This window comes from Sphaerodactylus townsendi, linkage group LG05 (assembly GCF_021028975.2).
Source record: "Sphaerodactylus townsendi isolate TG3544 linkage group LG05, MPM_Stown_v2.3, whole genome shotgun sequence".
NCBI lineage: Eukaryota > Metazoa > Chordata > Lepidosauria > Squamata > Sphaerodactylidae > Sphaerodactylus > Sphaerodactylus townsendi.
The window spans coordinates 65,256,217-65,282,974 of record NC_059429.1 but is presented as its reverse complement, the minus strand read 5'-3'; the positions used below and the strand labels follow the sequence as shown (position 1 = coordinate 65,282,974).

Sequence of the window (26,758 nt, the reverse complement as noted above, 5' to 3'; positions counted from 1 at the left end):
TGATTGTGTAATCCGGAGAACACTCTCCTGGGAGTAAGTCTCGTTGAGTAGACTTCACTAGGATTCTAAGTAGACCTGCTTATGATTACAATGTGAAGCTCATATAAAGAAATGCCTGAAAGTTGATTTTCAATATGAAATATGCCCTAAAATGTTATCTCAGGGTGCAAAATGCCTTAGGGCAGCTGTAACCCTGTCTAGGTAGGCAGCCAATGAAACCAATATATATTTTATTTCCTGCTGTACCTGTGTCTCATATAGCACATATGAGGCAAAAATAATTGAAAGTTCAACTCTGGGGTGATTTTATATTTTCTTAGAAGGATTAAACATTCACATTTCTGACAATTAAAAATGTGGGGGGGGGGAGGTTTACATTTATGAATATCAATCCACATACCTCCATTTTTCCACATACATAGCAGCAGAATTACTACTTGGTAGGTGCTCTGAGCAGTACACAATTCTATTACATAGCTCTTCATAAAATAGTTTCTCTGCCAAACAAAGTAAATGAATTATTGTACTAAAAGAACAAACTTGGTGAAAACTTTGTTTTGTACTGTGGCCCAGAAATCCGCTAGTCAAAAAGAGAGTGAGCGTTCATTCAGTTTGCCTTTGTTAAAGTCACACTTAATTGTTTCAAAGAGCAGCTTCACCAACTCAGTCTTCCCTTTGGCCACCATGGCTTTTGACAGTTCAAGCACCTCAGTTGTGTAATGGCGGCATACCAGCTTAAGCTCCAGCTGTAGTCGCTGTTTTGGGTATTTCTCCTCAGCTTTCTTTACCCAAAATTCTACTTCCTGCATCAGCATCTCAGTGTTCATCCTTTTCTGACTGAACAAATTAAGTAGTGTTTCCATCAAACAACGGAAACTCTCTGTGTACACAGAACCCACATCATCCAGCTCTATTGCCTGTTTGAAGTATTTAATGGCATTCAGTTCTTCATTTTTGATTCGTAGACATTTCCCTCTCAGCAACTGGATTTCAGGTAGGACATTTCCCATGTCCAATTCCATAGCTTTAGCAAAGAACGCAAGGGCAGTATTCAGGGCATTTTCATCCACTAGAAAAAGCTCTTGTATGGCATCAACTCCCAAGTAATAATAGACCTAAAAGAGAGCAGAAAAGGAGGAGTTGGAGGTTATGGTACAGTTTCCAACTCTGGCTTGTTAAATTCCTGGAGATTGGGGGGTGGTTCTGGGTAAGCCAGAGTTTGGGAATGGGAGGGACCTCAGCATAGGTGAAATGTCATAGAGTCTCCCCTCTAAATCTATTTCCTCCAGGATAACAGAAACAACGTGAAGGCACTAAAGATAATGACTTGCATGAACCTTCCATCAACTGTAAAAAATACTGAAACAACTTATAAATAGTAACCTCCCTAAAACCAGCTTCTTTTGTGTGTATTTGTGTATCTTTTTATTCTTTGCCATAAAAACTTCCTGCTTTAGTTCTTGTAAATAAGAACATTTGATTCTTTGTTTAACTTTATAAGCTTCTGGTGCCAGTTAATTATGATGTTGTTTTTTGACAATCAGGAAAAAGTTATTTAGGTGTCCCTGCAGAGCTGTTTATTTTCCTGTCTGTAAAGTGCCCAAGCTGAACAGCTAAAGAACATTCTTACTGTTTCATTTAATTTATACAAGTGGGAAAACACAAAGTGTATACACAAATTCTAAATCCCCATATTCATGCTACTGCATAGTAACATTGACAGACAAAAGGGCTAACTGACCTTTAGAAAATCAAAGTTTAACTGACCATTAGAAATTTGAAAAAAAATTCTCAGGGCACGAGGCAGTGGGAAGGCTTTAGGGCACCAAAGTCCCTACCTCTCATCATACCTGCAGTCATGCTGATAATCTGGCCACTTTGACTACATTTTTGCAGCATCCCTGTTGAGGCATAAATGATTCATCAGCTTCAGCATTCTACCTACTGTTTCTTGGAGCCGCAATATAATTTCCACATTTTATTGTCCCTGTTTGTAAAAACAAAACAAGGAAGTACAAGCAATGAAAAAGTCTGAAGAATTTGGATGGTTTCACTCACCTGGCCGAGGTCAAGGTATGTCTTCAGGCATGGATGTACCTTCACGACACTCTCAAGATCAGCTTTAGCATCAGAAAGGTTTTTCTGGTCTGGCATTCCTCCCAAGCCCATCTTTACACGTTCCAGGTCACGCAAATATAGTTTAATTAGCATCTAAAAGACAGATATATTAAATCAGTGGCTTATTTTTTCATTGGCATTATTCTGTGTTTTTCCTAATAAGCCTACAAACATTAGAATTGCAAACAGTGGATCAAGACACAGGAAAAGGCTTTTTTCCTAAGATGTGGATCTAACCAGAAGCCAATACAGCAGATACAGACAGGACAGACATTGATAAAAGGACCTTCCAGAAAGCAGAAGGCTCCAGAAAAAAGTGTTTTTGTTTAATGTTACTACAGAAAAGCCTGGTCTCTTCAATAACACTAGTATACTAGGAAAACATTATTTTGAAGGCATGTGTAATGGAGTCCTTATATTCCAGGCGAGGGAGAGATATTATCCCACCACTAGCTACCAATTGTAATGGGATGGGTGGTCTACAATCAAGGTTCCCACTAAACTGACCACTGGGGTTTCCTTTGCCACCCAAAATATCCCAGGCTAGTATTCAGGGATTTTTTAAATCTGCTGCCACCATTAAAGAGAAGGAACTAGGAATCCCAAAACTGCTTCTGGCTGCCAAATATATAAAGGATCCCACCTCACATTCGCTCTTGATCTGAGGGGAATGTCCTTCAGAGTCCCATATACAAAAATGGAGGGAACTCAAAATTGGCTGGGATTCTAGTCTCACAGACAGGCACTCTTCAACCACTCACACACAAACGCAGACTGGCACGAGGGTAACTTGAACACAATGAATGAAATTTATTTTGAAAACAAAAGAAAGGCTTCTTAAACTGGCTCAGAGAGGTACTAACACTTGATGGTTTCAGAGAGGTTCTTTTCACTTAAAAGTTACAAAGCTTCAGATGTTACTTAGGTTTCACACACACAGAGACACACGCAGGTGTCTCTTCAGGAACGATTTTTCTTTAATTCTACTAAATTTCTTCACAGACAAACACTAGTCCTTTCTGGTCCACAACCCACTGAATACACGCACACACAGTCTATGCCCTGTGAGATTCTGGTATACAAAGCCTCCCTCTCTCACACTAATCCCAAACTGGCCTCACTGCCTCTGGATCAGGCTTTCCCCAGACTGGTGTTACACAGGGGTAGGGCAGACCCTAGGTCTGGACAGTATTCACTGTCAAGCCACTGACTGGTGCGTCACTTTGCACCAAACTCAGGGCCTCCTTTCTCTGACAAGCCTCCTCAGCTTGTAGAGTGACTGGAGTTCTGTCAGCTAACTCGGCTGAGACAGAATCCTACAATACAGATCTGACAGACCGCTCTCTGTCAAACTCTGGCTCCTTCTGATCTCTGTATCAGAATCTCTTTAGAGAGAGTGTATTCTCTGACAGGCTCTGCTCTGTCTATTTATACTGCCAACACTCTGGCTCCCCCTATCCCGGGCCATAGGCAACTGTGCCTTTCTCAACCAATCAAATGGGGTCTTTTGTATAGTGGAGCCTGATGCCTTAACTCTGGCTGTTACTAAGGCCTTTTCCATTAGGCCTTTCACACACACCAGCCCTTCAGGGTGGGGCAAGGCTGTTACAGCATGCAACATACCTTAGCACGTATACAGTATGCTTGCCAGTTGAGTGCTGGGTCTGGCAGAACATCCAAGGCCATGTTGCAAACAGCCATAGCCATCTCTTGCTTTCCAAGGAAGTGGAAGATTTTTGCCAGACGGTTTAGAACAGGTGGATTGTCTCTTGCTATTTCTATTGCCTTCAAAGCAAGCACATCCCCCAAAAAAATATTTTTAGCAAAATTTCACCATTGTATGGATTATTTGGTTATAAATAAAAGAAATTTACTTGGTTATGTTCACATAGTAGACACAGCTACAGATTATGGTCTTTAGAAGAACTAAATGTGTGAGAGTCCAATTTGGGACAGAGTTTACTTTGGGACTGAAAATAAAATTTGCTGGTGGTTCCTGGCCCCTCTATGATTCGGCTGGCCTCAGCTTGGGCCAGGGCTTTTACTGCCTTGACCCCCACCTGGTGGAACATTCTGCCTCCAGCTGTTCAGGCCCTGTGGGATCTGGAGCAGTTCCGCAGGGCCTGCAAAACAGCTGTTCCGCTGGGTTTTTGGGGAGGCTGGCCGGTGATGTGCCGTTCCCTGCATGCTTTGACATCTGCACACTTTACCATCTTATTACTACCATCATGGCCCAAACCTCTCCCAGAAGTAAATGGAAGAGGCTATGTTAACTATGGGTTGCTATCTGTATTAGTTATAAATGCCATTTGTTGTTTTACTTATTGTTTAATTGGTGTGCTGGTTGTTAAGTTTTAATTCATATATTGTCATGCCCCCAGAGAAGCTCTTACTATTTTCTTATTAAGTCTCAGTTGTTCCTTTAGTTATTATGGATTTAATTCCTCTTGTATAGTGTTCTATGGGAGGGAACTTCAGTTAGACCCTGTCCCTTTGAGCAGCTCCCTAGAGGCAACAGTCTTACATTCTTCCTTTTATTACTCAGTAGTGCTCCTGTTCAGTTAGTTATAGTCTAAGGTGCCAGTGGAGCTGGAAGGCTGTAATATCTCTTAGGTCTAAGGTGTATGTTATGGAAAGTAGAGTCCTGATAAAGGACACTGAAGGAACCAAGAGGGAGCACAGACAAAGTGAACTTTCTTGGAAGAAGTCAAGAAAGGATCAAAGTCTCAAGCTTCAAGTTGTTCCAGTCAAGCAAGTACTTTGTTTTAGTCAGACCCTGGGAGGGGTTAGGGTCTTAATTCTTCTATGCAATAAAACCTCTTTTTTTGAACTATTACACCTTTGCTTGTGAGTCTCCCACTCTGTTCTGGCTGAATACAGGGCACCTAGACTATTTTACTTGGGGAACAGGACATATATATTGGTATTTATTGGGGTTTTATAGTGCTTTATAGACGTCATTTGTACACCGCCCAGAGCCCTTTGGGAGTGGGCAGTATATCAAGTCCAATAAACAAACAAACAAATGAATGAATACAAGAGAAGAAAAGTTCTTCTCATATTAACAGGTAAGAAGCAAGACAGAAATTGTGGGTTATAATTTGAGGTCCTCAATATCTTTCCATAGCCATATTTCTGAATTAAATTTTTAAAATGGGAGATCTCACTTCTGAGTGCCCGGACAATTTTTCAAAATCATGTAATGATTACAGAAATGCTTCCACAATTCTCTAGAAACGTTTATATTTGGGTGCTGAATGGCAGAGAAGAGCTTTGTCTAGATTTGGTGGCATTTAGGTGTACTGTTTCCATTAGTCAGCTAAAAATACAATTTGGGGAAGTTTGTTCAATAACTATAACCACATGGGCCAATTCATGTTTTGCAGCATGTTTTGCAGCATGGGAATTGTAACAAGGGAACAGCAATCCCTCTGATCACAGCCTAAAGTATTTCCTCCATTTAATTTTTTCTCATCTCCTCCAAGACCATGTCCAAACCAGAAATGTGAAGATTCCATTTAAAGCACTCTCTACCCTGTTATTCAGAGCAACTTGAGGAATAACAGGTATGTGTTGGATTAATAAAAATAGTAAAGGAATCCGGGAATACTGCTGGTCTGAGTAACAACTATGTTCTCTGCATTTCAGCAATGATATATAAATCTACCTTTCCAAAGCAGTCAAGGGAGCCATTCCCAGAGTAACCACAGTCTTGAATACCCATGGGGGTGGAAGAGAATGTTTCTGTCCTTTCAAGCAATATCCCAAGATAACACCAGGATAGAGCTAAAATCAAAAGAAAATAGCATTCAGAGCAAATCAAGTATGTCTTATTTCTACAAGCCACTTTTGAAAATTAGCAGCAACTGTAAGAGTTACAGCAGCATGAACAATAGGAGTGTATAAGTGTTTGTATGTAAATAGCTCTTCTGCATCTTGGCCATGAACCCTTATTCTTTTAGCTGAACAACCCAATTTGCTAATTTTATTACAATAGTTTTACATATAAACAGTCAAAGATGTGAAATACTCACAGAGCTGTTGTCATACTAGAAATATTATTCTACCTCTGTAATTTAAATTAGAAGATTTGAGGACTTGTTGAAGCAAAACCAGTGTCCTGTTGAAGGCTGGCAACCTTTTTTCCTCATTGTTACCATTGTTCAGCCACATTCCATCCAATCTGCAAAAGAAATGGAACCGCTGTTTTTGTTTATTTCTCAGCACATGTAGAAATACAATCTATTTGCTTCTTCCAGATATCTTCCTACTTGCATTGAGTTGCCACATTTTTTTAAAAAAAGATGACAATATGGGGAAGATATGCTTCCCTGACATGACTACCATAATTCTCCTCTGACATATAACCCCCACCAAATACATACAGACTTCAGATGTTTAACCGTTGTGGATCAGTCACTTAGAACACCTCCCTAATGGGTCCTTGTAAATTTGATTTTAGCACACAGATGATATTATTGGAAATGCTTCCAGTTATGGGCTGAAAGTCCCATTAAACAAAAAGTAGTCCATGTGAGGTTGTGAAATATGCCTGAAACTATATGAAGTGAAACTGAAGAAATATATTGTCCTAACTGTTGGAATAGACAATACCTAGAGTACAAAGAAGAAAAGAAAACCTTGCAGGGGATAGTAAGAGGGCAGTTAGAATAGTGAGGTTGGCACCTTCTTTCCTGTTAAGTATCATTCTTTGTCTCAAGAAAGCTACTCTTAGGGCAATAACTGGTTTCTTCTTGGAAGTTCCTGACTGTTGGGCCGATTCTGCATGGGCTAAAAACAGTGGTGTGAAAACTGTGTAAAATGGTTTAAAGCGGTGTAAAAGGGTTTTGACACCACTGTTTTCGGCCCATGTGGAATCCGCCTTGCTCTCTCTCAGCTAATCTTGTAGTTAGGAGTCGGACACTATCTCTCCCCTCTTCACTATCATGGATGTCAGTTCCTGAATAAACCTTTATCTATACTTTAATCAGGTTGTACATCTTTGCTGTGTTTATTACTCTGCCAACACTAATAAGAATGAACTTTGAAGAATTTGGTATACTGAGTTGGAATGGATTACAAACTCTTTTGACTCATATAAGATCTTTGGATTTTAAGGCATTAGGGACTGTTTGGGTATAAGAAGTGGTGATGGGGGAGATCTGGAGTGATGTACAAGCATGTGAAGGGCCCTTTTACAAAAGTGAAAGTTGGTCATGGAAACAGTGGATGAAGTTTGGTTAAAATTTGTTTCTAGTTGCCTGGATGGAAACAGCTTCATACCAAAACTGTTTTGTTACAGACTGGGAGTAAGGGTCAGTGTTTACCATAATAATATACTTCCTATTACAAGCAGATAATTACTACAGTTTTGTTGAAGACTTTTATAGCTGCCATTTTGTGGATATTCTGAGACGGTATCTTAATTATTTTTAAAATGCCCACAAGCCTAATAAAAATAATTCAATAAGAAAAGAGACCTTTAAAAAGAATTTGGCAAGATTCTGCAGAAACATATTTCAGCTGGAGAGAACCTTTTTGATATTGCACAAACTTGCAGAATTGGTTCAGGAATCATAACATACTATTGGAGAATTCAATCTGCTTCAGAACTGTCCCTACCTGCAGCGAATACAATTGTAGAAATGGTAAGTCGAAGAACTGGTAAAGTGTCTCACAGATTAAGAGGCTTTCCGAGGCGACCTAAGTTCGACTCGTGTCCGCGGAAATCGTTACCTGAGCTTGACTCTGCTGTTACTCCGCACAGCAGCCAGGTCATCTCTCCGGAGCCGAGTTCAAAGGGCAGGATTACCTCCTCGCGTCTTTCGCTCCTCATTCCCGATTGGCTGCCATTCTATGGCTGGAAATGTGAGTGCGCATCCCTTTTTTTCCGTTTTGCCACAGCCGCCAGAACATGCCACCAGAAAGGAGGGAGGGAGGTTGGCAGGGAGCGTGTTTGATTGGCTAACCCACAGAGATGCGGGATAACTGTTACAATTTCTGGCCGTTGCTTCGTGCACAAGAAGGGTTTTTTTTAAGGTGCACTTTTCGCCGCCACAAGTCTCCCGATCTGCGCATGGCCAAAATAGTACACTGTGATTGGCTGGTCAGGAGAGTCGAGGTGAGGGAGATTCCGCACTGTGCCAGCTTCGGCTTGAGTGCAATCTGGGTTCGCCAAAAAGTTGTGCCTCCCAGTCGAGCTCGAAAATTTGACGGTGAGGGGGGAGCAGAGACAGACACGAGTCGAACTCTACGGCTGTGCCTGGGTCGGACCTACGTCAAACTAAGGTCGAATCCTACAGTGCGAAAAGGGCCTAAACTTATTTCAAAGGTTCAAGAATAGATTCCAGAGAAAAATCATCAGGAAATCTAGACTACAAAGGAAAACCTCCAGAAAACCCCAAAAATCAACTATGCAGAAGACAGCAAGAAAATGGATTAAAAAAAATAAGAAAACTTTGGGACATTTTTTTCATTGTTGATGGATTTGTAAAAATATAAGAAAATGTTACATACTAGTTTTTGCAAAGACCCTCTAAAACACCAAGGATTAAATAGGTCTCAAATTTATTGGCGTTATGGTGTAATTATGTTGCTAAATACATTTTATAACAATTAGTAAAACATTAATAAAAATACAGAGTATATGTTGGAATGTTAAAAAATAATTTGGCTTCCTTTTTATATATAAGATGAATTTGTAAAAGGATAAAAATATATATGAAAAACTGGCTTTTAAAAATTATTGGATTTGCAAAAAGGTAACAAAATTGTGCATATTAAATTACACCAAGACTCCAAAAACAGGTTTTAAAATTAAAACTGTTATGGTATAATGATCTTGTAAGACACTTTTTCTTAACAGTCAACAATAATAAAAATACAAGAGTACTTGTTGATAAAGCTAAGAAAAGCTTGGTTTTTAAAAATATATATATGATGGATCTGTAAAAAGACAAAATTTTGGATATTAATTTACACTGAAATCTTATGAATTACCAAAGATAAATTTTTAGATGGATCTTAAAAATGAAGGTGTTATGATATAAGTATATTGTTAGGTATCCTTTATTAGAACAATAGTAAGAACTAATTTTATATTTACAACTGAACAGAGAGTGTTATTGCCTTTACCTGGAAATCTGAAAGAACTCCCATTAAAAATAATTGCAAAGATAATATGGGAATATTTATATATAGCTAAAACTTACTAATTTTTGAATAGAAGATTTGAATATAATCCAAAAATAGGATGGGAATCTTAAATTAATCATTTCTTTATGCGTATTAATGTTAAGTTTATGCTTTGCTAATATAATTCTGAAGTATATGTACACAAATTAATGTCTCTTTAATATACATAACTTTTAATTATATAAATGAATTATATAAGTGAATTATATAAATATATAAATGAATCTAAATGAATTATTCACATGAGTATGATAATATGTAGAAACATATGTAATATAATGTATTATATGTAAAATAATGTATTCTATATATATTATACATTATATAATACATTATATAATACATTATATTATAATGTATTATATATGTGTAAAATAATGTATTAAGCTTCTCTTTTCTATCTTGAATGTGATTGATGTTTTTTCAGTTTCGTGAGCTATTAATAAGCTGTTCTTACTGTATCCCCCTTCCCCTTCTTTTTTCTTTTCTGTATTATTCCTTTTTTATTTATAGAAAAAAATTAAAAATCTTTTTAAAAATACAGTATGATAATTCCAAATGAATAATTTGCTACCTGAAGTGGAACTTTTGGACATACAGTTAATATGTTCTAAACGAGTCATTCTTGAGCAATAAACCCCACATAATTACTCACACTTTGAATTTACACATGATATGATCTTGGCTGGACCCTTTGAATGAAAGCTGCAGTGAATGGCCATAAATATTTAATTGCTTGTTTGGTAGTAAACAGAGACAGTCCTTCAAATGTGTAAATGAATTAAAATATATCTTTCCTTTAACAGATACTTGAATTTGACAGGCCATGGGTAAACTGGGCCATAAAAAGCAATTCATTAATCTCACCCTATGGTTCTTGTATGAAATAGTCTTACTATTGGCCTGTAAATTGCCTAGAATATCTATTAAACCATACATGGCTTCAAACTTTGATTCTGCCAAACGTTTACCTTCTATCTCCAACCTTTCCTATCTCAACAAAAGCTAGTGGCATCTCTCACAAAGGTGGCACAGAGTAAGTAGGCACAGTGCAGAAAGCAGGTTCCTTTGAACAGATGCTAGCAAAAAATTGGGAGGAGGGACATTAACAATTTGAGATATGCTGATGATAGTACATTACTGGCAGAAAATAGCAAAGACTTGATACGAATAGTGTTGGAAGTTAAAGAAAAAAGTGCCAAAGTGCCATCAAGAAGACAACAGTAATGACTACTGCAGAATTAATTAACTATAGGGTGGACAATGAGGAAATTGAAATTGTTGAATACTTTCTAATTCTTGGCTCCATCATCAACCAAAAGGGAGACTGCAACCAAAAAATCAGAAGGAACAGACATGAAAGGGCTAGAACAGATTCTTGAGTGTCAGGATGTGGCACTGACAACCAAGATCAAGTTAATGCTACAGTATTTTCTATTACTATGTATGGGTGAGAAAGCTGGATAATGGAGAAAACTGACAGGAATAAAGTAGATTCCTTTAAAATGTGGTGTTGGAAGAGAGTGTTACAGATACTGTGAAAAATCAAAACCAAACAAATCAGCACGTTCTAGATCCAATCAAACCTGAACCTGAACTCTCCCTGGAAGCTAAAACAACTAAACTTAGGTTGTCGTACTTTGGTCACATAATGAGAAGACAAAGTCACTGGGGAAAAAATGCTAGAAAAGGTTGAAGGAAGCAGGAAAAGAGGAAGACCGAACATGAGATGGATTGACTCTATAAAAGAACCCATGGACCTGAGTTTGCAAGACCTGAGCAAGGTTGTTTGTAACTGGACATTTTGGAGGACACTGATTCGTAGGGTCACCATGAGTTGGAATTTTATGGCACCTAATACACACATGCAACAGAATATCACTATGATGTTACCAGATTGACCCACGGTGGGTTGGGGGAACCCTGTTTTATGGTCTCTGTTTTATGGCCAACCCTTGGGGTGCCTAGCAGTGCCATGCCAAAATGGGAGCCCATTCTCTGCATTGTATCCACAAGGACAGTAAAAGCTTGTCTGGACTTGTCCTTGCCCCTATCTGCCTTGCAAAGTACCTTTCTCACACCCTTCCTAAAGAGATTAAGGGAACATAATACCCTTGCCTTGGAGAGCATTCCCATCTCCAGCCCTGGAATATACACCCTGTGAAGACAAAGGACTTGTTAATGTGTTTGCCCCAAGTGTTGCTGCCAGTGTTGTAACCCAAAAACATCTTCTGCTGACTAACCTCTCTCTAATGACCACCTTATTTACATTGCTGTTGTTTATAGTTGTGATTGATTCAGCACTCTGCCCACCTCTGGGCACTCCTAGCTTAGCCCATCAAGCTAAGCACTTAAACCATTAGCTTAATGGCTCAACACTTAAGGTTGATTTCTGCTTCTTGTCTTTCCCCAGAAAGGCATGTTTCCTGTTTGTCCTGTGAGATTAATGGCCAATATGCATAACCCTGAGGGTTCCTTTTTCCCCATAAGAAGTTCCCTGTCCCAGTAGCCAGTGTTCAATATCTCTGGACATCTCTCTGTCTATTGATATTGCCCCCAGCACATTGATCTTTCTTCTACCAGAGCTAAGCACATGTCACTCAGCTCTGTCCATCGGACCTGTCTGCTCCAAGATCAGGCAACAATAACCCTTACTTCTTCAGTTCCTTTAATCTGTTCCAAACCTATCCCCCAATCACTGCTTATGTTCTAGGACTGTGTGTGTGTGTTCTGCTGCTTTGATTATTGTGTGCTTGGGTACCCCTATTATTCCTTAATAAAATTGTCAGACTTTATTTTGCTCTCCTGCAGATTTTTTGCAAAAGCTGACCTTGGTATACATAGGCAAAAAAAGACCCCAAGCTTGTCCGATCTTTTGCTAAGCCAAGAGTCTGCTCTTGCTAATTCCCCACTCTAAAAGGGACAAACTCCCACCATTTTAGGTAACAATGTTAGTGGCTTCAAGTCATGCCGGTGTCATCCCCCATGCAAGTGGGACAAACAGAGTATTTCTGGTAAATCCAATCACTTCAACCATTAGTATTGCTAGCCAAACACTCATCACCACTTTGGCTTGCAGAATCATAGCTGCATGGAACAGCCCAAACAGAAACTTCAGACCATGTTCCTGGGCAACTCCTTAAGAAGAAAGGGTAAGTACTGGTCCAGTGACCATACTATCTTCATCAACAGGTGAATTCTACCATGTTGGAAGTCCTTAGGGTAGTGTGGACATATAGGGACTCCAAAAATGCCTAGGTTGTGTCCACTGAGCTCACTTGCTCATTATTGCTATTGCAGAACAATACTCATTGTCCTCATGTCTGTTTGGGCTCTTTCCAGGCAGTTCTCCAACAGGAGTGAAGGAAGAATAGAACCCCATTCACAATGCAGTGCAGATGATATACCTACAACATGACCAACAGTTCAGCAACAAAGTAAATTCTACCACAAAAACTACTTCTAGCCGGCCTGCCATTATTTCTCCTCTTGTTTGTTGAGCAATTGCTGCCTTTCTTTCTGGAGTGCTTTCCTACCTAATGTGCAGTGTAGCCATAGTGAAGTACCAACTTCTTTTCTCCTCCAAAGGCATCTGTAACAGAAACAAGTCAGTAGAAAAGAAATAGCTGCTTCCTGCAAAGAGATATGTGGATATAATAGCTCCATTAAACAAAGGATTCCAGCAACCAGCCCTGTTCTCATGATACTCAACAATGCTATCTATGTTTGAAGAGCAAGCTGTAAACTTAAAGCAGGACCCTAATCTTAAAAAATGCAGGAAATATGCAGTGAAGTTTCACCACATACTGTCAGACTATCAGGTGTTTGAAATTAATGTTCTTTACACCAAGGGAGATCATATTGCCCCCTCCCTTCCCTTTAGGACAGTGTTTTCCAACCTTTTTGACGTCATGGTACCCTTGACCTCACTCTTCATATCTCACGGTATTCCTGCCATCCTCCCCCCCACCTTCCCCTCCCAGTTCCCCTGCTTGCCACCCCCACCTTCCCCTCCCAGGGTGAAGGGTAGCACAGGTGGGTGGGTGGGTGGGAAGTGGCTGCTGTCCTTGTGGTAGGCCCTGCCCCCTGGGCCAGCTCCTTGCTGGTGCCGGTGGGAGACACTGCAAAAGTGAGGGGGGCTGGTAGCATTGCCGCGGTACCCCTGGGAAATGCTCACGGCACCCCAGGGTACCACGGAACCCTGGTTGGGAATCACTGCTTTAGGATTTACTTGGAGTCAAATATTACCAAGACCTTTATTATAGCAGTCATTTTTGTGGCTGAATCAAAGTTATTTTCCCACAGTAGATGGAGCAGGCAGAATCATTTAAATCATGGCTGAACACTGATGTTTGCTTCAAGGGCATCATGTTTGAGTGTTCCCTGTGTATAAGAAATTACACTGCTTTGTGCAGTTTCATAATCTTTTAAAAATGAGTTGAAAGAAAAGACATAGCAAGCAAATGATCTGCAAATGATGTTCAAAATATGTAGGACACACCTGAAAGCAAATCTGTCATTATTTGGCCAAACTGCAACAGAAAGCCTGAAATATTTGAGGTTAAAGAGTTTATTTCTTGCCAATGTATCTGAAGAAGTAAGCTCTGTCTCCCAAAACCTCATAACATTGCTAGTCATTAAGGTGCTAGTGGATTTACAATAGACGCACACAGGTCCATGCTGCACAGCACAAATAAGACCCCCTGAGGACCTTAAAACAAGTGTATTGGGAAGGAATTCTGTACAACTTTTTCCCCAAGACGTCCTCAGCTCAAGGTGTCTTTTTTTGAAAATGTTTTGAAGTGCACCTTTCCCCCTTAAGGTGCTGCAAGACGTCTCCTGCCTGGCTATTTGGAATGCAGAGCTGAGGAAGCATCTTATTTTTGCCACCTGACCATTTCTCTCTCTGGTCAGTTTCACCCCCTACAGCACAGAAAAACAAAGGTAGTCCACAGAGGGCAGGTCTACCCAATGCTTTTCAATGGGAGGTAAAGCAGACTTCCGAGTGGCTAAGATTCTCTTATTCATGTCTGCATAACTACGAAGATAGTTCCTCAAATTTCTTTTTAAAAAACAGGAAAACTATATATTGCCAGAATCAGAAGGACGAGCTGAGTACAACTATCTACTTTTTGGGCTGAAAAGGCATCCAAGATTGAAGCCTGCAGAGCAGATGTCCTGGGGCAATCTTCAGCAAATGGAGGCAAGGAGAATCCTTTCACCAGCACACAAAGGCTGTTTTTGCATGGCCAAAAAACAGCGCCCAAGGGACAGAAAAACACCATCCCTGGGGCACTGTTCACACAGCTACCGTGTGCCGGCCCCTGAAATGGCGGGAAAACGAGTTTTCTCAAAAACGTCAACTTCCTGCTGGCGCGGTGAGGGTGCTGCTTTTAGCCCCTCCGCTGTTAGCAAGGGTCACAGGGAAGCGTGGGCGTATCTTTCCAGCTGTCCAGAGGTGCACAGGAAGGAAAGGTAAGTGCCTTGCTAACACCCTGGGCGGCTCCATGTGGAGCCGCCCCTGCGGGCAGCAGTGGCGTCAAGACTGCGCGCATGGGACTGTGAGAGTGGTCCCAGCATTCCACCGGCTTTCTGTAAGCCGGTGGGAAGCCGCTGCTCTGGCCGTGCGGAAACAGTCAAAATGTCGGGTGCAAGTAGAGGGTGAAACTGACCAGAGAGTGAAATGGTTGGATGGGGAAAAGTCTCCTTTCTCCTCTGACACCTTTGCTATCTGGAACCAAACTAGTAGCTGCCTCTTTTTAAACATCCCCCAGACATCTTGTTTTGAGTGTGCGGAGTGAAAAGGAGCAGTTGCCTCTTTTTTAAAACATCTCCTAGATGTCTTTTTTTGTGCTGAGTGGAGCAGACCACAATTACGCAACTGGCCAACCCTATGTACATCTACTTCAAAATAAATTCCATTGAAACAGGCAGGATTTACTTTTAAGTGAACTGACAGCAGCCTTGGCTGACAGAATAGTCCCAGCTTACAGAAAATTTGAGCTGAATAACTTGTAGAGCAACATTTTTGTTTAGTCTTGCCAAAGGTTACAATTTTAGTGTGGGTTTTGAATCCCCGTTTTTGGCTCTTTTCAAGCTTCAGAAGTTTGGTAGTTTAAAGATAAATACAGCCCAGCCTCAGTGCAAACAGAGTTCCCTCCCAGGTACCTGCCCTTCTGTGGGTGATTCCTCTAAAAGAACTATAAACTGGACGAACAAAGTGTCGCACCTTTGTTTAGATAGCAGAAAGGAACCAACAGCATATACTCTGGAAACTGGAACTAGTAGAGATTGGTACAGAGAGTTTGGAGCATTTATTGATTCACTTGCAACCCATGTCTAGACCTATGTGTTCCCTTTGTTGTAGCGCCAACAGTTTGTTTGTCCATGTTGCATGCCATAATGGCTACTGTACATTAAGAAAAAGGATGATATCCTGTGCAGACATTGTGAATTGTATGCTTGCATGCCTTCAGAACAGTGGTCCAGCAACAGTGGTGGGATTAGCTTGGGAACACTATTACCAGACCTGAATGTATGAACAAACGCAAACCACAAATGGACCTCCTTAATTATCTTTAAATCTTCCTCAAAGCCCCATGCACAGCCATTTAAAACATTTTTTAAACTTTGCAGCACCGTATCCAGTTGCAGGATCCAATAGTTTATTTACTTAGATTTACTAAATCTCATGATTGAAAGTGGGGAGGGAGAGATGGTAAATTACTGTTTTTAAATTTAAACCTGTCACCTGATTTAAAAAAATCTTAAATAATTTGTTTAACTAATTAATTATTATCAAACACTTCACAGTCATTGAATAGTCACTTTACAGTCACTGATTATTATCAAACACTTCACAGTCATTGAATAGTCACTTCACAGACACTGATTATTATCAAACACTTCACAGTAATTGAACTCCATGCAGAGTCCAGGAATGGAGTCAGCCCCGCAGTGTTTAACTGTGCCCTGACCTTGAATGGGGTGTCGTTGTGAGGGGGGGGGCACATAAGTGCATCCCCCAGGAAGTGGCACCCTGTCTATAACCCCCTTCATCCCCCCTATGCCAGTGCTTACAGGGTCACTATAAGTTGGTTGTGACTTGGCGGCACTTTCTACAACCACCGGAGAAAATGTCCAGTCTTAGATGTCTCCTGGCAGCTACAGTTTTGATATTAGAAATGGCTAGCATTTTTAAACATGGGTTGTCAAATTAATCAAGTCAATCAAAAGGTTTTTCAGTAACATTAACTGACGAACTTACTAAATGCTGCAGCTTGATTTAACTTGTTTTCCTACTTATTTTTCCTTTGGCTCCATAGTTGAACCCATGCTATGTATACAGAAGATCACTGCTTTTGTTCATGGAATTTTCATCAAAAAGATCTTAGATAAAGGGTCTGGAAAGTTCTCTGCCTGTATCAGCTCAGACCTAGATAACTAAGTGGTCTAAGAAAAGGGTAGGTTTATATGTTTAACCCATTAAATCATCCTCTGATACCAACCTACACACAGATCATTAACTACATTTTCATTTCTTCTCATCCTTCTGATGAAGACTACTGATGAAGGTTAAAGCTGAAAGTACAAAAGCAGGTGTACAGCTGAACATCAAGAAGACAAAAGTAATGACTACTGAGAAATTATTAAAGATTTTGTATTTCTTGATTTCCTCATCAACCAAAAGGAGACTGCAAATATAAGAAAATCCCATATGAAAAGAGGCTTTGCCTCTGTCCCCTTGGTGAAATAGATTCCCTTAGAACTGGGTTCATCTATCATGTTTTCCGATATGTTCATGGATTCATACTCCTTATCACTTCTGCCAGCATGGCCAATTGGGCATGCTGGCAGGGGCTGATGGGATTTGTAGTCCATGAACATCTGGAGAGCCGTAGGTTGCAGACCCCTGCCCTAGAACATATGTTTTTTAGAGGTCCTATTTATGAAAAGTTTTGTAAGGAAATCCTCAGTCCAGTCCTGGCAGGCCTGACTGGCTTAAATGACAATGATACACTGGACTACATGCTAATGGGTAGGGATCACAAAATCACATGTGCAATGACTCGCTTTTGTTCATTAATTTGTAAACATAAAAAGAGACACCTGGCGGTTGAACAGGAAGCAATGGGATGCTCTTAAATACTGTACAGTTTTAATGTTTAGATTAATATGCTGAGTTTTAAATAGGGATCGGGTACCTCTTTTAATGGTGTTTAACTTTTAATGTTTAATTTATGTACTAATCAATGTATTTTATTTCATTGTCGCTGGTATACCATGATAAGATGGGGTTTTATATACTGGACGTTGACTGTAAATAAACAATTATGAATTATTATGACTGCAACCAAGAACTCAGAAGGAGCTGGAGACTAGGAAAGGCAGCCCCAAGGAGCTGGAAAAGGTTCTTAAGGTCGATTCCCCACTGGCAGAGTCAACCTAGGTTCGACCTAGGTTCAACCTAGGTATTCCCCACAGCTGCTGAGTTCGACTCGGTTCCATCCCAGCTTCACCCCCTCTAACTGTCAAATTTCCGACTCCACCAGGGAGGTACAACTTTTTCAGCAAACCTAGGTCGAACTCAGGTTGAAGCTGGTAAAGTGGGGAATCGTCGAGGAACTGTTCCCTCCGGTCAGCCAATAACAGCTCAGTGTTTGGGGCATGTGCAGAATGGGAGACTCCCGGTGGGAAAAAGTGCGCCTTTAAAAAAATCCTTCTTGTATACAAAGTGATGGCCATACATATAAACAGCACACATTTACACGCTGCTTCTAACTACATAGAGCACTGCTTTGTGGCTACGTTGCCATTATGTAAAAAACAAAAACAAAAAAGGATACACGTTCACGTTCCCATAGTAACACGACAGCCAATTGGGAACAAGGAGCAGAAGAGGCGCTGAGGTGATCCCACCCTCTGAGCTCAGCTCTGGTGGGATGAACTTGGCTGCTGTGGGTAGTAACAATGGAGTCGACCTAGGGGGAATTGGCTCCCCCACCCCATGACCGCCACATGTTGAGAGCTGAGGATCCACCCCCTGCCATTCCCCTCTGAAGCTCAAAACGCGGGGAGAATTGGCTCCTCCACGCCCTGCGGCAGGCACATGTTGAGAACTGAGGATCTCCCCTCTGTCTGAGGATCTCCCCTCTGTCTGAGATGCAAAATGCAGGGGAAATAGGCAGGGAGAATTGGTCCTTCCCCCATGCCCCATGACTGTCACATATTGAGGCAAGTGAATGTGCACAGAAGCTTCCCTCTTCTGAGCCCTGCATTCTTCCGGGGCCAGCTTTGTGCAATGCTGACTATGGCAGGAAACTTGAGGAGATACATGGTGGGATCCTCTTCCACAAATTCTGCTTACCCAAGTCCAGGGGGCTTGGAGGAGGGCAAATGTCCGCCTAGTTTATCATCTCCAGCCGCATTGTGAAGAACTCCTCCGATTCCAGGTTGGGAGGAGCTGGAGGCAATAGCTGCTTGGCATGGCTCTCATGATCGGGGTGTGTGTGTGATGTTTCTGCCCTCCCCAACAATCCTTTCGAGCTCCTCATGGAAGGGGAAGATTGCCCTGTCGTTACCCGACACCCTGTTGTGTTGCACAACACTCTTGAATTCTCACCACATTGTCTTGGTCTCGGTGCAGCATTCAACGGCAGTCCTGCTGTGATCCCAACTCCTCATCTCCACAGTCACCTCCTCCAAAACATCCATGTTCCTATGCCTCTCGATAAGGGCTTTCTGGATCGCCTGCTCGCCCCAGATCCCGGGCAGGTCCCTGGTTTCTGCCTCCTTCCAGGCGACACCTCTCCCTAGTCCCTTGGCAGCTCTCCTGCCGGAGATCCCAACAACAGCATTGCCACTTGATCCAGCCATTATTGTCCATGCACTCCAATTGCTCAAAACCACACTAGCAGTTGCTGGTGATCCCTCCTTAATACTGAACTCAAACTGTTTCCTGTCTGAGATCTGTTTTGGGCCGTTGCCACTCCCACAAAAAGGCTGTGTTTCTGACTGGTCAACCCCCAGCGAGCACGGGAAAATGAAGCCCCCCCTTTTCCAATTCTTGATAGTGCCCGGTGCAGGCCTCAACCTGGAAAGTGGCAGCAACAACCTGGAAAGCGGCACAGCATCACATCACATTCCCGCTCACTTTCTCATATCTTTGTGGAAAGGAAGAAACTCCACTCCCCCCCGTGATATGCCCACTAACATTTGGTCCAAAGTGCACATCCCCCTAGCTATGCGCTTCGAGCAACCAGTACATGTACAGAAACGAAAACGGGGACATTTTGGGACTTCACTCCTGATTAACCTAGCCAAAATGGCACCCGGTCAATACCATGAGCAGAAAATGAGCTTAGGGGAACATTTTGGGAAGGGCAGGCTGCAATGGTCAGCAGTTCAGCAGAGTTGAAAACTGACATGACGTCAGGTGGGGAGATCAGGGGGTGGGCGGTGGAGGAGATCAGGTGGCTGGGCGGGAAAAATAAACTGGTTCTGCTCCCATGGTGTTTGCACAGTAGCGGGTTCAACAAGGGATTTTTGAAAAGGATCACCATTTTGGCAAATTTTGAAAAACCCGTGATGAGGGAAATATTGTGGGACAAACCCGCTTTAGGACCAGGAACCGTGCAAACTTCTTGGCCAAACCGGAATATTTCCCTTGCTCAACCCGGGGTATTTGGACCATGTAGAAATGACCTTAGAATCCTACTGAGGTCCAATCATTAGGTGTTCTTTGGATTGCGCTGTTAGGTTCAAACTAGAAGAAATGCTGGCAGATCCATAGTGAACTCTAGTGCATTTTTATTGTTAAATTGCAGCCAAAGGAACCTTGATTTGGATCAGGGCTAACCACAGGAGGGAGAGAGGGTTAACTTCACTCCATGCAGTTTTCCCAACCTCAATGCATCTCCCCTAAACTTATTTGACCCATGGGGAAAATGTTAGACCTCATGAGGCAATCTGTATCTTTTCCCCAGTGGGCTAAATTACAGCTTGTGGTATGTGCATGCACATTACAGTTAAAAGCATGGAAGAAAGAATTAAAAAGGTGCTGTGTGGTTTTCAGGCTGTATGGCCGTGTTCTAGGATCAGATCCTCTGATGATGCCAGCCACAGATGCAGGCGAAACGTCAGGAGAGAATGCTGCTAGAACACGGCCATACAGCCCGGAAACCACACAGCACCCCAGTGATTCCGGCCATGAAAGCCTTCGACAATACAAAGAATTAAAACTTTCTCTACACTAAACTATGGTTCCAATCCAGACAGAGTGGGGACTGCTATTAAGTAATTTTAAAAATTGAGTTGTATTCACAATTTTTCCAGAGTTTCTTAGCAGCCATGCTCGAAAAACATTTCTAAAGAGAAAGTGAATATAGTGCAAGTTCTGAACCCAAAAATAGAAAGTGTGTGTATTTCTCATCTATGAAGCCTGATTGTCTACTTAGGGCCAGACTTTCTGAAAATCAGATATTTATATACATATAAAACTGCGTCATATCATTTGTCTGTTTAGCTAAGTATTTTTCTGGACTTGTATTGGCTCTCCATAATCTCGGGCAGAGAAAGGCTTTTCCGAACTCCTGTTACTTCAGGTGCTTTGATAGGAAAAAAAGGTCCTGAGTCTGTTCAAGACAGAGGTTCAATTCATTTAAACTGTGGAGACTAGTAGGGGTTGAACCTGGGAGCCTGTGCTTGTAAGACATTAGGTTCTGCCCACTGAGCTCTAATCCCCCATTATCTGCTTGAACCACTTCCCTCCCCTCCTGCCCTGAATAAACTGTAACATAAAAAGGGTCAAATGCCTCCTGACCTGTTTCCCATAAGCAAGAGCCTTCCCATAGAGTGTGAGGCCGGCTGTCAGTTTCTCCAGCTTCTCTTCTTCATTCATCAGTCCAACATCAAAGGCATAAGCATAGCCCTGCTCTGCTAAGCACCGAGCAGCATTGAGCTGGGGATCCTCTTGTGGCTTGTCTTTGGAATCCAAGCCCATGAGGTGGGAGAGTCTTTCAGTGCACTTCGCCTCTTCTTGCTCATCATTCAGTTGGTCATACACATAGGCCAGATTGGCCCAGGCATTCAGATTCTCCGGGTCCTCCTGAGAAATGTGGAGGAAAATCTCCTTGGCATGCTCCACATCCTCCAGGTAGAAAGAAAAGACCCCGAGGAGGTTTCTGATGGCAAACTGCTGGGAACCCGTTTCAAACTCTAATTCATAGGTTAAGCTTTCTCGTTTTAACTTCAAGTCTCTTCCCTGGAAATTCATAGGTGAAGAGGATTCAAAATTCAAGTTCATATCTAGGTGAAAGTGACCAGGAATATAATCCATCTCATCAATGAGTGTATCAATATCCACCTCAGGTTCTTCCATTTTTTCAATAAAAAGAATATCCACAGCTCCAGTTATCCTTAAACAAGTTGTATGCACTTCCCCACTTTTCTTCTCCAGCTGCCTCACAGTATATTTGCTTTTCCACCTCCTCCACCTCTTTCTTTACTTGTATTTCTGGTTTAGCTGATTCATATGACATCTAGAAAGGGAGGAGCACAACAGAACGCTTGTCATTCTTCTGCTAGCTTGCTGTTCAGAGTTGTCATTTGTGTAGTGAATGGCAGAAAGCCAAGACCAAACAAAGCCCTGCCTCAATTGATCCTCCTTGTTTGTCAGTAATGGGCAAGGCAATGAGATCTGACAGGTTGTCATGGTGTGTGGGTTGTACAAAGATCAGCTTCTTGATGTCATAAAATGGTAATACATTAATATTTGTGTGAGCACTGGGAATGAGCTTCAGACAGAGTAGGAGTTATGCATGAAGTGAGTAAGCCACAGTTTAGGCCTTCAGATTCTGAGGGACCTCTAAATGTGAGGGGGGAACGTACTTAAGCTCCCTAAATTGCAATTTGGGAGAGTAATGCTGCCGTATGAGCCTTCATCAATGTGATGAAGCCTCAGCATGTCTTACTCTAGCCCCAAATGAACACTAAGAATACTGCTGTCTTCTTAATATTCGTTTTGTTTGGAAATACATAAGCATAATTTGGAAATACATAAGAATACATAATCCTGATTCAGCAGGGAACACTGGTGCTAATTGGCAGAGGCTGAATGCCAATTGAGGTGGTTCCTTGTAAACTCTCAGTTCTCTCTCTTTACCCTTTTCAAAACTACAGAACCAATTCCAAACTGTTTTTCAGCTTCTTCATAAGTTCCAGAGACTATCATTTTTCCCAGGCTCTAATGGACAGTACCTTCTGAAGGCTTATTTCTAGGCCTTGAGGAAAACCTGTGATTGTCATATCATGTCTTCATAACTTTGAAGACACCTCACTCACTACTACCACAAGGTTCATGTTTTCCAGCTTTGGGTATCAGCATCCAAATATAATGAAAATGGTAAAAAGGAGCCCTATATCTGCTTACAGTTCTTGTTCTGATCACAATGCTAATCCAGATAGCGGACTAGACAGTAGCAGTATCAACACAGGCTCAAAAAGAGGCATTTTTTTTCTGTCCACCTATGGTACTTCTTGGGGTACCTTTTACCTGTTTGAAGTTTAGTGTCACAGCACAAGCAAGCTGAGGAAGAATCTGCCATTTCTACAAGCCACAAATCACGTCAAGGTTCTGTTTGTTCCATGGGGGTTCTGATGATGAGCTGGACCAGCTGCTTGAAAAGTCATACCTCCTTGTGAACACAGCAGCCTGACCTGAACACTTGCCCCTCCCATGGCAATAGAAGCTCAAGCGTCTGATGTTGCCATGGCAATGAAATTCCAGAGCTATTCTTAGCTGTGGTCACTCATCAAGAAGGTGGTTCTTCCTATGCTCCAGACCCCAGAGGATGGAGCATGGAACCAAAGGGCTTTTCAGGGGCCCCATTTGGGTCTCAAGCAGCCAGGTAAGGAAAGTGTCAAAAGGATCCAGGATCAGTTTTGTTTAGTTACGTGTTTCTATAGATAGGGACTTATGTGAACATGTGAAGCAAGGACTTATGTGAACATGTGAAGCAAGAAAAATGAGAGGGCCTCTGAACATGTTCAGAGTACTTTCCCCTAACCCTTCAATAATCATATCTTGCCTCCAGAAATCTGAAATTTGGTGTAAGAGCTTACAGCTCAGAAGTCTTGATCCCCAGGAAGGCAGGAGGAAGCCAGGATGCTGCTAAGTACTACCTACCAGAGGTTTACAATTTACAGGTCACCCTTGTTCTGTGACATTGGGTCAGTCACCACATTCAACCTAATCTACCACAGTGGATTATTTTGAGGATACAATTGAGAAATAGAGAATGATGTAAGTCACTTTTGGCCTCTATTAGGGAAAGAAGGCAGGGTATAAACGATGTAAAGCTTCAAGTTTGAGTACATAATTGTAGTAGTGCACTGCCGACCCGGGTGAAAGTCGGTAGTGAGAACGCTACACGCCTAACGGACTCCGCGCCTTGCCTGCTGCCAGATCGCACTCCCCCACTCCTCATCCCCCCATGAGTCACAGGTCGCGAACTGTCTGGCTCAATCACCGGGCGCAGGGACAATGATCTTGCCCCCAGGTGAGGATTAGGCTCAGACGCTGCGATTTCCTCGGTGACGTAGCCAGATGAGATCAAGCGCATCACCTGATGATCTCCTCCCGACCTCCCGCCTCCCGAACTCCCCCCCAGTCCCTCCCTCCTACACGCCTATAGAGTAACAATAAAGGTGCCAGGAACCGCAGACGGGAGATTCGCGAACACGGACCGTCTCCGCTGCTGGCGCATTCCCCACCAGATGTTATCTCCGCTACTCGCTCGCTTTCTACGCTTGACCGCGCGGTCGACATCATGCTTGTGCCGAAACCCGGAATCCTCTAACCTCCAATTCTGCTCACCGTCGCCCTGGGGAAGGGCCGCTATACCGGAAGTCCGCTGGATCGGCGCAGATCCAGGGACTCCCCTGCTTTCGTATCATCGCTTCGTCCTCTGGATCGGGCGATCCAGAGACACGCCAGTCTCTAGGACACTCCTCTCAACCGGGACTGAACACCGTGAGTATGGGAGCTTTGCAAAAGCAGGCATGGTGACAAGCACGCTTGACGAAGCTGGAAGGCTGCTGACTTAAATGCGCAGGGTCCCTCAGAAGAGAAGGGAGCTGGCGCAAATTGGTTGAGGAGATTGAAGCCCAGTGTCCATGGCAACGCAGAGGTGGGGACACTCGAATCTTAAGGACTGGGGAAACGATCGGGCGACTTCGCGATAGAGCCTCGCCAGCCGATGTCGCTGCTACTGACGGGAGACAATGTTTTGTCGCCATCAGCCCGCAGACCTACGTACCCCTCGCTGTAGGTCCGCCTCTTCGCCATCTTTCTCACCTTCAATTTCAACCCCGGAATTTTCTCTATCCACTAAATTGATGCCTGTCCTCCTTCTGCCCCTCGCCCTTCACCCACTCCAACTCCTCCCGCCGCCTCAGTCAGCCTCCCCTTGCTCCGGCCTTCTTCATTTTCCGCCAATACTCGTGCACTCCGGCTACGCTTATCGTAATGGCGCTGGTTTTCGAAACCTTCGCAGAGCCGCGATAGCCAACATCTGCAGAAGAAGGAAACTCTGGACGGAAGATCTATTTATTATTCTCAGATTGTGCCCCATCCACTCTACAGATAATTTAAGAGGATGGCATAGTTCGGGCGGGTTGTCGAAAATACGCTTCCGAGCCATAATATCCTTTACCGAAGCTCCAATAATAAAGCAATGCGGACGTAGGAGTCACTAGCCCCTACGGAGAGGCATGCATGGAAGTGCCACCGCAAGGAACCACCTAATGGTTCCGTGATGACTGAAAACCACCTTCGTGATGCTCCTGAGCCCCTGCACAATTTGTAGTCTGGGAAAGTGAGTTCCGGGCCAGCAATGCTTCAACAGAGTCACACTTCTGGTATGCGGCGCCACACCGGGCCAGCCAGCTTTACGGCTTCGGGATGCTTTTTAAGCAACCCTGGAACGATCAGGATTGTCCTGCCTGAGGCCACCTTCTACGGTCGCCTTCTGAGTGGCGCCTCTATAAGGCATTTGTCAAAGTCCCTAATGCCGCCAGCCAACTCAGAGTTTCTCCCTCCATCCGCAGAAACCCCAAGATTCTATGCCACTTTGTGAACAGGCTCCAGGAAGCGCCAAGAGGCAGGTAGTAGATAGCGAGGAGGCTCCAAAGCGAAGCTCCCTCATGCGCCAGCAAAGCGGTGCAGCGCCACGCCGCCTGAGAACGCTGCCTATGGAGTGCCAAAGCAGGGCACTCACGGGCCTAGGCAAAATCCTGAATCCCGTGTTTGAGCAAGCTAAAAGCTTGCCAGGACATTGGATCCTCCGCCCACTGCAAGCTAGCCTCCGGCCAGCAGCACTCTCCATCCGGGCGGGAGACGGGCCCCAGGATTGACTGCTTTGAATCCGCGGCAGACCCGACACTTCCCTCGGAGGGAGTGGTAGGCAGTCTCCGGCGGGGGCCTAAGCAACCCCTCATGGGAGCACAGGAGGGTCCTCCCCCCCCTGAGGTGGAGGGAGAAGGGGCCACCAAAACCCCGGGCGCCCATCATAAGCCAGAAGGGCTTCCACTGGAGAGACGACTTTATCGCCTGGTCAGAAACCTCCCGCCTCGGGCGCCTCCCCAGCCCAGGACCAAGGAGGAGAGTACTAGAGCAAACTCAAATGCCAAGGCTGCCCCCTGCCAAACCACACTCCCCTCGCGGCATCTCGCCTCACGCATGCACTCAGCCTCGTCTCCTTTTTTGTCTTCCCCTGCCCACGCAGGTTCTTTGTCGCCTCAACCCAGCATGATCTTGCTTCCATCCCCAGCCGGATTTCAATTGGGCTTGCGTTGCCAAAGTGCCTCTGCCGCTGAGCAGGGACTGTTCATCGCCCCCGAGTGATCGACTCCACGCACCAAGGACCCCATCCACCTCCAGGTCTGACAAACATCCCACAGTGAGCTGCCCGGGCTGGAGCCAGCTACTTTCGCGCTTCTCAGCTGATTCTTCTTGCCTCTATGCGCTGCCTCATGTCGCTGCCTCCAATAAAGCACAGGCTACGAGCTCCCCAGTGCAGCTAACATGGCGCAGCTCTACGCCACCGCTTTCAAAGCAGCGTGGAGACGCTTATCGGGAGCTCCCTCGCCCGTCTCTGGAGAGCTCGCCATAGAAGGATGTAGGGGTTCGGCGGCCTGCGGACACCGGGCGCTTGATGTTACTGGCCATCAGAGCAGCCGAAAGTGGCCTGCGGCCCAGTGGCCGCACCGAGGCTTGCCCGCATTACATCTGGGTGGGGAGACAAACTACATGGTGACGGCAGCATCCGCCTTCACGGTCAACAGTTCCAGGACTCGAGCGCCGCAGCTCATGTCCCGCTTCCCATCATTCTAGACATCCATGTCAATCTCTGGGAAGAGACTCATGAGTCAGGTTAGAATCCACTAC

General features: G+C 43.5%; 2 protein-coding genes across 2 annotated transcripts in view; one reads left to right on the top strand and one right to left on the bottom strand.

Annotated features, from left to right (window-relative positions):
* Positions 1 to 293: 293 nt before the first annotated feature.
* On the bottom strand, positions 294 to 21,807 carry TTC22 (tetratricopeptide repeat domain 22). Its single transcript, XM_048497635.1, has 7 exons — positions 21,134 to 21,807; positions 12,849 to 12,904; positions 6,186 to 6,301; positions 5,786 to 5,904; positions 3,742 to 3,903; positions 2,059 to 2,211; positions 294 to 1,115 (listed from the first exon to the last, which is right to left on the bottom strand). The coding sequence occupies exons 1-7, from the start codon at positions 21,689 to 21,691 to the stop codon at positions 585 to 587; spliced, it is 1,695 nt and encodes a 564-aa protein (XP_048353592.1). The 5' UTR covers positions 21,692 to 21,807; the 3' UTR covers positions 294 to 584.
* Positions 21,808 to 23,125: 1,318 nt separating this feature from the next.
* Positions 23,126 to 26,758, top strand: part of LEXM (lymphocyte expansion molecule) — a 41,337-nt gene continuing 37,704 nt past the window's right edge. Inside the window, exon 1 of the mRNA XM_048498216.1 lies at positions 23,126 to 23,219. Coding sequence (XP_048354173.1) covers positions 23,170 to 23,219 — 50 coding nt within the window. The 5' untranslated portion in view covers positions 23,126 to 23,169. The remainder of the gene's footprint in view (positions 23,220 to 26,758) is intronic.